Genomic DNA, 10,000 nt, shown 5'->3' with positions numbered 1-10,000 from the left:
ACCCGCCAGGTTGGTGGGGGGAGTAATTAACCAGTGCTCTCCCCCATCCTCCTCCATGACTGAGGTACCCTGAGCATGGTACCGTCCCACCGCACTGCTCCCCATGGAGCGCCACTGAGGGCTGCCCCCTTGCACGGGTGAGGCATAAATGCATTTTCGTTGTGTGCTTGTGTGCTGTGGAGTGCACACAATGACAATGGGAGTTGGAGTTTCCCAATGGGCTTTCACTTTCACTTTCATGACGGGCAGCTGAACAGGAACTAGCAGACCGGAAATTCAGTGGCAGCACGAAAACCATTGAAATGGAATGGCTGGGGTTAGTGGGCGTGGTGATGAGGTGTATACAAGACAGTGGTGTGTCTCGCCAGTAACTTCAGTCCTACTGTAATGGGTGCGTAGGTTTCCGAATGATAATCCACAGATGCAAGGAGTGGAACTCTCACACCGATAGCCGATGCAATTATTTCTTTATTGCTTTACATGTGTACAAGTTCTAAAAAGTGCTACCCACATGTGCAAAACGCTTTCGGCCTTGTACACATGTAAAGCAATACAGAAATTATTGCATCGGCTACCGGTATGCGAGTTCCACTCCTTGCTTCTGTGAATAAGGTGGACATAGCATCTGCATTCGTCACCTTCAGGTAGTCCTTCCTGAGGTACTTGTTGCGGCGACGGTCTTCGTTCTGGTTGAGGACGGGCGGCACCTCCGGCCACTTGGGCTCCGAGCCGCCGCCCTCCGACTTCAGGCTGCCGTCAAAGGAGCAGGATGTGGAGGGCTGCAGGGCATAGAACCAGAGATTCTTAAAGTATATAGAGATATGCCATTGTAATAGGTTGCTATGGGCACCTAACATGACCAGGTTCCGGTCTGCCTAAAGGGGCGTGTCATAATACCAGAGATTCTTTAAGTATAGAGATATGCCAATGTAATAGGTTGCTATGGGCACCTAACGTGACCAGGTTCCGGTCTGCCTAAAGGGGCGTGTCATAATGCTCCTAGCATTAAATAGAACAGTCCTTAGGTCTGCCTAGGTCTCCCCCCCCCCCTTGCAATTGTAGAACCCCGGAAACAATGGGCCAATGGAATCTCTCTCTCTCTACTCTCTCTGGCATAGGGGTGTGCAAAAAAAAAATCGGCATGACAATGCATCGCAATACTTGTTTTCAAAATACACTGCATTGACAATGTATCGCAATACTTATTTTTATGATATACTGTATCTATTCATGACACCACAAAATGAAATATTTAATACTGATTCAACCCTGATTGGCCAAAAAGGAAAAAAACTGCAGAATTGTGTGACAAGATGCAATGTTGAAAAATGCATCTGTCATGTTAATACAGTTGGACATGTTATCCTTAATTCCTTGCTCGTAATTATGACACTGTCTGTGTAAATTTGTCAATGACATTTGCCTTGCGGGGGGTGAGGGTAAGGGAGGCACAGAAACCTGTAGCCTAGGGGCCCCAGGCCATGTTAATCCGGCCCTGGATAACCGTTAGCATGTAAGGCCCCATGGCATATCCCAAGACCTTCCCCCCATTAGCCTCTCTTCACTGTGACGTCAAATAAGATCCATTTGGAAGCAAAGTACATACGGTATATATGACTAGCAGAGAAGTGAGTGTGTATCAGGCTTGTACGAAATTCCGAATTGGATGAATTTGAATTCAAAGTAATGCCATTATATGAACACTAGGTGGTGGAGTTCTATGTACTCTCAATGGGTGGTGTAGCTTAAATTTAAAGCAATTCAAGGTAATGACACCACCTAGTGTTCGTATTATGGCATTGCTTTGAATTCAAATTCATCCAATTCGGAATTTGGTACAAGCCTGGTGTGTATACAATATCTCTATGCAACTTATTGCAGCACCTGCTTTGAATGCATTGAATCAGAGGCGCCCCAGTAAAACATGCCCCGGCAAACAGCTATTTACATCATGGAACAATAACCGACCCACCCGCCCACTACAGTTTCGCTAGACGCAGGGTTCATGCAACGTCTTTGTCCACGATTCCTTTGGAGTGCCGACCCAAATTATAGACTCGATAATAGCAAGTTAGAATAGGCAGCGTCTTGCACAATACACATTTTATTGCACTTTTTTTTTACTGCGTTTCAATGGGTAGGTTGGCTAATAATCCCCTGCTCTGCTCCTGTAGCAAAACAGCACAGGTTTTATTGCACTTTTTACTGCGTTTCCGTGTGAAGCCTCATTAGCAATCTCCAGCCCTGCCCTTGTTCCTGTTCCTGTCCTGAAAACAACCGTTTAACACTACCCCACCCATTCAACAAAACTCCAAACACAACCATGAGACAGCCTGTTCACCATCACAACTTACTAAAAAACAAACAATAATAAAAGATATACATGAATAAAGGTAAGTAGAGTAGAGCGCCCACACTGCCTGCCCGTCCTTGTTGCTTGGCTACCTGTGTGTGCGACCCCCGTCCTTGTTGCTTGGCTACCTGTGTGTGCGGCCCGCAGCCCTCCCGCGGTGGATACGTCTCTCCATAGACAGGCCCCATCACACTACCACACCCACAACACCAAAATACAACACCACAGATCCTTATCTATACTGCACATGAATACAGGTTACGATTCGCCCACTTGGTTGTACTGTATGCTATGGCAGATAACATTTGTGTACGAGGAACATTGATTGCGGAAGGAGCATGGGTCAATGCATGATGATGGGGGAACACATGGGGATGAATTTGAATGAATGAAAATGAATGAATGAATGGATGACCTCCGAAAATGCTGCGTCGTCATCGGTGAGATCAACATCCTGTCCCAGGGCAGGAAAACAAAACCAAGCCAAAAAAAAAGGACAGAGAACGACATGTGTGAGAAACAGGGAGAGCAAACAAAAAGTCAAAGCATGACAATATGCTGAGTAGTACACTGCAAAACACAGCAAGTCGGTAAAACGCAGAAAAGTAAGTTCTCCTGTTGCCTTGAGTTTGTAAGTCAACTCAACTCAACTCAAGACTTAACTCAATTTGAGACTCAATTTCGAGTTGAGTTAACTTACTAACTTACGGCAGCAGGGCAACCTACTTTTTTCTTTTTTTTACGTCCAATTGGCTGCAATGTTTTACAGTGTAACGTGAGATGATGAGGTGGAGAGGTGATCGAGCTGCTGACAAAACAAATAGGAAACAACCAGATGGACACACTTGTCTGCACACATTACTCTCATTTGAACAGTGTTTGCCAGATGTGTCTGATCAAATCCTGCCCAAAAGATTATCAAAAAACGCAAAAATGCGCGTCAAATTTTCAGCATATTGCATTGATTTCTATGGGCCCAAAATGGCAGAAAAAAAAATGCCTAGTGGCCAATCTTTCCCATTTTTACCTGCAGACGGCCATCCCAAGTAGCCCAATTGGGCAAGTAATCGCCCAATCTGGCAACAATGCTCAGGACAGCAGACAAACAACCCAAGAGAACTACCATGATAATAAGTAAAAGGGGTACATGGGTAAAACAAAACGTAATAACATGATACATAAATTATATTGTATTGTATTGTATATCGTATGATAAAGTACTTTGTATAACCCTGGGTAATATCTGTGGTGTTATTTTTCCCCCAAAGTGTCTAAAGATTTTAGTTCCGCGTGTGTGTGTGTGTGTGTGTGTGTGTGTGTGTGTGTGTGTGTGTGTGTGTGTGTGTGTGTGTGTGTGTGTGTGTGTGTGTGTGTGTGTGTGTTAACTACTGTACCTGTCCACTTAATGCGGAGGCCGAGCTTGTTCCCTCATCCAGCGATGCACTGAGCAACAGACAAGACACAAATCAGTTAAATAAATAAATGTTCAAATAAATACTTCAAAAGAAAGAAGTTTACTGCACACTTTTTGCTCCTTTTTGCTCCTTTATTCAGCGCGAACAGAGCGAGTGTTTCACCTCTGTGGTTCATCAGGTTCGCTCAGGCATCGATGCCTGACCACAGAGTCGAAACGCAAATAACACAAACAAGTGTGCGCTAAGCTTCTTCCTTTTGAAGTATTGCATACTCCTGCATTAACCAGCACCTAGAAGCTGTGCATGGATCTTTTGGACTGATGGGGGAAGCGAGTGTGCGCAGGTAGCTGCTTCTTAAAGGTACACTAAGTGTGTAGACCTTTAATTGTGACTGTGTGTGTGTGTGTGTGTGTGCGTGTGTGTGTGTGCGTGCATGCGTCTATGTGACTGTGTGTGTGTGTGTGTGTGTGTGTATATACCTTCGGACAGCTTGAACTGGTGCCCTTTGTTTGCTGCTTCCTCCAGAATGACTGAGGAATCTACAATAGAGAGAGAGAGAGAGAGAGAGAGAGAGAGAGAGAGAGAGAGAGAGAGAGGTAATTACTACCCCCATGAACCTGGCAGGTCGGGATGGGAGTCGAGCCAGCAACCTTTGGGCTACAAGTCTGACGCGCTAACCGCCTACCCAGGCCTGCCCCTAGCCAAACAGTGCCCTAATGACGCAACACCTTCAACGCTGCTACTAGTCACGTCAAGAGCAATGCAAGTACTTTCTGAACTCCCGAAACATCGGGAACTCCACCCACTTTGTCAGAAACTAGTAGCATACCTAGGGAAGCGGGTCAACCATGCCGTTTGGAAAATGCTAATTGTTATGCTCTTGGTTAGAGCAAGTCTCGAAGAGATTTGAAAGTCGATGATAATCAGGCTAGCCTGCTCCTATAGAGGCCCCTATACAGATATATTTCTCTGCTCATGATTTTTTTCGGGGGTGGCAGGCAGCTAGTGTTGATAGAGTGTGCTTCCACGCCCCAATTTGGCCTGCAGTCCCTATCTCTCACTCATACTTGTTCTCTGAAACCCACATACAAGCAAATTCAGCTACGTATGCAAAGTCCTCCATCCATATAGACAGAGGTGAAGACAAGAGAAGAGGAGAAAAGCAAAGCAAAGCAAAGCGGAGAAGCTGAGACAAGTTTAGTCAGACAGACGAGAGTTTTCTCACGCGAACGTGTCCCAGTTATGAACCCAACATCATCTCTCCATCAATTAATTCGCTGTCACAGTACGAGCTAGTGAGCGTGGAGCTGTCAAAATTTAAAAAAATCATTATCTACATTAATACAAGTGAGTGCAGCGCCTGCCCCCCCCCCCCCCCCCCCCCCCCCCGTCCTTGTTGCTTGTCTACCTGTGTGTGTGGCCCCCGTCCTTGTTGCTTGTCTACCTGTGTGTGTGGCCCCCGTCCTGGTTGCTTGGCTACCTGTGTGTGCGGCCCCCGTCCTTGTTGTGATTGTGGTGATAGTCTACCTGTGCATGCGGCCCCCGTCCTTGTTGTGATAGTGGAGATAGTCTACCTGTGTGTGCGGCCCACATCCTTGTTGCTTGGCTACCTGTGTGTGCAGCCCCCGTCCTGGTTGTGATAGTGGAGATAGTCTACCTGTGCGGGCGTCCCCCCGTCCTGGTTGTGATAGTGGAGATAGTCTACCTGTGCGGGCGACCCCCGTCCTTGTTGTGATAGTGGAGATAGTCTACCTGTGCGGGCGGCCCCCGTCCTTGTTGTGATAGTGGAGATAGTCTACCTGTGTGTGCGGCCCCCGTCCTTGTTGTGATTGTGGTGATAGTCTACCTGTGCGGGCGTCCCGCAGCTCTCCTGCGGTGGATGAGACTCTCCGCTCTACAGATTAAAGACCTCCTCCTGATGAGTCAAGTGGCGTAGCGTAGCCGTAGCCGTAGCCGTAGCGTAGCGTAGCCGTAGCGTAGCGTCCAAACACCCATCAAGCAAACACGCAGTTCCAGAGAAAAGCAGAGGGGAGTGGTGAGCAGGCAAGAGGAAAGCGTGTGGACAGAAAAGAGACATCTGTTAGTAGCAGAGCAAGCATGAAGACACACAGACAGTGAAGTCACGGAAGGCAGAGAAGAAGAAAGAAAGTTAATAGATACTGTGCCAAGCGGGCATAATAAATCATAACCGAATTCTCTGGAAAAATATTTATACTGGTGTTGTGTTCACATGATGACAGCAATTACCTTAAATGTGTGTGTGTGTGTGTGTGTGTGTGTGCGCGTGCGTGTGCGCGTGTGTGTGTGTGTGTGTGTGTGAATGTGTGTGAATGTGTGTGAATGTGTGCATGCGGGCCCGTGAGAATTCAATTCACGTACGTAAATTCATATCAAAATCATGACATGGAGAAATCAAAAGCAGAAAAAAATCCGCATGTGTGTGTGATGTTGTGTGTGTGTGTGTGTGTGTGTGTGTGTGTGTGTGTGTGTGTGTGTGTGTGTGTGTGTGTGTGTGTGTGTGTGTGTGTGTGTGTGTGTCAGTTCTTCCTGTACCTGTTCTGCTGCTCCTGCTGCAGCAGCTGCACGGCGATCTTCCTCAGGTCCAGCACCTCCTTCAGCTCATCCTCCTCCTCCTCAGCCAGCTCCGCATGCTCCTTCTCCGAGCTGCTCAGGGTTCAAGGGTCAAGGGTCAAGGGTCAAGGGTCAAGGTTCTTTTTATTGGTAGCAAAGGAAATGTGGGTAACGCTTTACTTTACGGTACAGTAATTACTGTGTACTTTCTGTGTAACAGCAGGGTAACAGAAAGACGTTACATGGTATATAGCAGGTAAAAGGGGATAATTACAAAGAACATACCATGTTATACACATATCTCAAGAATTACTATGAAACTACTCTGTATTTTATAACCATCTAATCATCAAACTTCTCCCTGTTACCCTGTTGTTACCCCATTAATAGTATTTCCTCTGTAATTACCCCCCTTTTTACCATTTAGATACTATGTAACTTCTCTCTGTTACCCTCTTGTTGCCCAGAAAGTACACAGTAATTACATATGGTAACTGTACCGTAAAGTAAAGCGTTACCGAAATGTGTCTTGCACATACGGTACATACATAGATGTCGCACAACACACAGCACTGATACACCTGACGCAAAAAAAAACAAAAACCCATGTATACAGACATACATAGTGCCATAGAGCTGCATAAGTGCATACTTAAAGGCACACTGTGCAGGAAAAGGTCAAAAAAAGGTACTGCAACTAGGCTGCTCATTAAAACTGGGCTGTCTATTGCCAAATTTAATTTTTACATGAAAGTTTACTAAGTAATAAACTAATATTTTCTAGTATGGCCCAAGTAGAGTCATTTTTGCAGCTAAAAATGTCTATTTCTGGAAATTCAAAATGGCGAACCATGGAGAAGATCCCCCTTTTAAATGTATGAAAAGTGCAATTTTCCTAGTCATAATGAATACTTAGATTGGTGGTAAGTATTCATGAAAAAGGTAACATTAGTGAATGGGTAGCATGAATTCCGGAAGTAAACAACTAAAAATCTTACAGAGTGTACCTTTAAAGTGCATGCCTAGTATAGCCCCCTACATGTACACTACATGGCATTTACAAGGATGGTAGTTGTTACACATGCACACATGGAAGGACGGCACTACATGGAGGGAAGGCACCTCAGAGGGGAATACTAAGACGCTGGTTCAGGAGTAAACCATGTTAAGGTAAGAGGTAAATCATCTAATAGAAGAGCCTGGAGTAAACCATGTTAAGTTAAGAGGTAAATCATCTAATAGAAGAGCCTGGAGTAAACCATGTTAAGTTAAGAGGTAATCATCTAATAGAAGAGCCTGGAGGAAACCATGGCCCAATTCGAAACAGGGAAGGCAGCTGTCCTTCCAGTGAGCTAACTGGACATCGAGTCATCAAGTGTGGATCGAAACGAAAAATTGCTTTATTTCCTCCCTCGGCAGTTGACTGCATTTGTGGGCGTAACGAGGATATTTCGAGGATACATCAGATGCTGACTTCGCTGCCTTGGTACCCAACATGCTGTGCGCCACCTCCCTCTCAACCGGAAACCTGAAAAACAAACATGGCTACTACCCAAGCTACTACCTTATAATACTCTTTATTCTGACACTTATGTATGTAGATATTGAAAATCGAATGGATAAATCAACATTATAGTATCTAAATATGCTGTCGCTAGATCTATTTATAGCCTATTTTACGATTCCGCCTTCTGACGATCATTCACCGTAGCATGCGTAAGCTAAGCGCTAACGTGAAGAATGTAACTCCCGCCATAGAATCACTGTAACATCAAATGCGCAAGGCAGCGCACTCGTTAGTGCCGTTCGTAACGGCTGCCTCATCAGCTAACTTCACCTATCTAATCAGTGTTTATGTAGGAGGAGAGTCACCGAGTCACTGCCTCCCGTTTCGAATTGGGCCCATGTTAAGTTAAGAGGTAATCATCTAATAGAAGAGCCTGCTTAACTTTACCTGGTTGCCTCCTGAAACAGCTTCTTAGTATAGGTCAGTGTTTCTCAAAGTGTGGTCCGGGGACCACTGGCGGTCCGTCACACAGCTCAGGTGGTCTGCGAGGGGATTTCTACTTTTCCAAGACAAGCTAGCAGTAGGCTATATTTGTAACTTTATTACAAAGTTAAACATAGCTGAAGTCTTATTTTCACCACAATAAGACAGGCTTGTAATATGAATAAAAAAGTTCATGATCTGCATAAAAATTTGCACCTGTCAACTGAACTTTTTTATTCAAAGGAGGTCCATGAACATTTTTGGGGGGGTCAAAGAGGTTTGACAAACACTGGTATAGGCCTATATAGGCACACTATCAACTCAGTAGAGTCATACAGCACACATGGCCACGCATGGCCACACTCTCTTCTATGATATACACTGTAAAACATTAGAGCCAAGTTAACTTAAAAAACTAAGTTGCCCTTCTACCTTACGTTCAACTTGAGAAAGCCACAAGTTCAGTTAAGCATTGAGCTGAGTTAACTTACAAACTTACGGCAGCAGGGCAACTTACCTTTTCAAGTAAGGTGAAAAGGAAGAAAGGAGTCGCACACTGGAGCTGGATGCAAAATCAAAAAATGTATTAAACAAAGCCGACAAAATGTAAATAAAACCGACAGACAGGGGACAAACGTTATCATACTGCTCTTGGAATTACGCACCGAGCGATACGCACAGGATAAGACATTGGCGCGGACGCCACCCCACCATTACTTTCAAGTAAGGGGCCATAGTTCAGTGATTCTCAACAGGGCTGCCGGGGCACCCTGGGGTGCCGCAGGCCCCCCTCAGGTGTACCGCAGAAACGTGGCTGATACTATAATACATATTTGTCTGAATTGATAAGTTAATGCTAGTCAGTGGAATCTTTCATCTGCCATTTACGCACGATAGTAAATATAGGTCGCCCCAGTCAGCTGCAACTTCGAACGTAGGTCGTGTGACGTCTCCAAATGTGTTACTTTTCTAAGCTTGTGTGGTATCGGATGCGATGCCATGTTACAGCTTGTTGGTTTGGGGTGCCTTGAAATTTTTCATGAATTGAAAGGGTGCCTCGCCTACAAAAAAGGTTGAGAACCACTGATATAAGTAAGGGCCATAGTTTCTATTCTACTGGTAAATAAGGGGCCGTGTCAAGGTAACGTTTGGGAACCCCTGATCTAAGCCAGATGTGCCTTCCTTCTTCTTTCTACGAGGCGATATACCAGGAAAACCACGCGCTGCCTAAGCTGCATCCTGCATTTACGGTACAGTGCCTGCATGATTTAAAATACGCTTCGGCGACTTACCCGGACTCGTCCTTCCCGTTCTCTTTGTCTTTGGCTTGTTGTGATTTATTGAGAACTTTCTCAAGTTCCTGGAACGTAAAAGACAACAAAGGAAATGACTGTACTTGGGAGAGCTCATTTTTCCCAGTAGCAGACCGAGACGCAACGTTCCCCTGTGAGTGAAATAACAAATAAGACGGGCTGAGAACAAACTGTATTTACCATCGCCCTAAGTCGTGACCTGCACTTCAAGAAGCTCGAAGAGACTCACGCAACGTTGTTGACATAGGTGAAGAGTTTATTTACAAAACTGTGTATCTCCATTTTCTAGAATGTTGGGAAATTGACATTTTTGTATTGGGCATTCCATTGCATTGCAAAATGCATTTTATATAGGTTG

General features: G+C 45.1%; 1 protein-coding gene across 3 annotated transcripts in view; it reads right to left on the bottom strand.

The window, feature by feature from the left end:
- The window catches only part of lrch2 (leucine-rich repeats and calponin homology (CH) domain containing 2), an 81,242-nt gene that overhangs the window by 28,840 nt on the left and 42,402 nt on the right, over positions 1-10,000 (bottom strand). Inside the window, exons 10-16 of one of the 3 annotated variants that reach the window (XM_063202731.1) lie at positions 9,622-9,689; positions 6,322-6,432; positions 5,615-5,683; positions 4,248-4,307; positions 3,748-3,796; positions 2,769-2,807; positions 639-779 (exon numbers count right to left, since the gene is read on the bottom strand). In XM_063202731.1, the coding sequence (XP_063058801.1) occupies positions 639-779; positions 2,769-2,807; positions 3,748-3,796; positions 4,248-4,307; positions 5,615-5,683; positions 6,322-6,432; positions 9,622-9,689 (537 nt within the window). The remainder of the gene's footprint in view (positions 1-638; positions 780-2,768; positions 2,808-3,747; positions 3,797-4,247; positions 4,308-5,614; positions 5,684-6,321; positions 6,433-9,621; positions 9,690-10,000) is intronic. The other 2 variants (XM_063202732.1, XM_063202733.1) reach the window with 2 other exon arrangements.

The sequence above is a fragment of the Engraulis encrasicolus genome, chromosome 7 (assembly GCF_034702125.1).
Source record: "Engraulis encrasicolus isolate BLACKSEA-1 chromosome 7, IST_EnEncr_1.0, whole genome shotgun sequence".
In the NCBI taxonomy this organism is placed as follows: domain Eukaryota; kingdom Metazoa; phylum Chordata; class Actinopteri; order Clupeiformes; family Engraulidae; genus Engraulis; species Engraulis encrasicolus.
The sequence above is the reverse complement of the archived record's forward strand: the minus strand, read 5'-3'. Positions and strand labels throughout refer to the sequence as shown.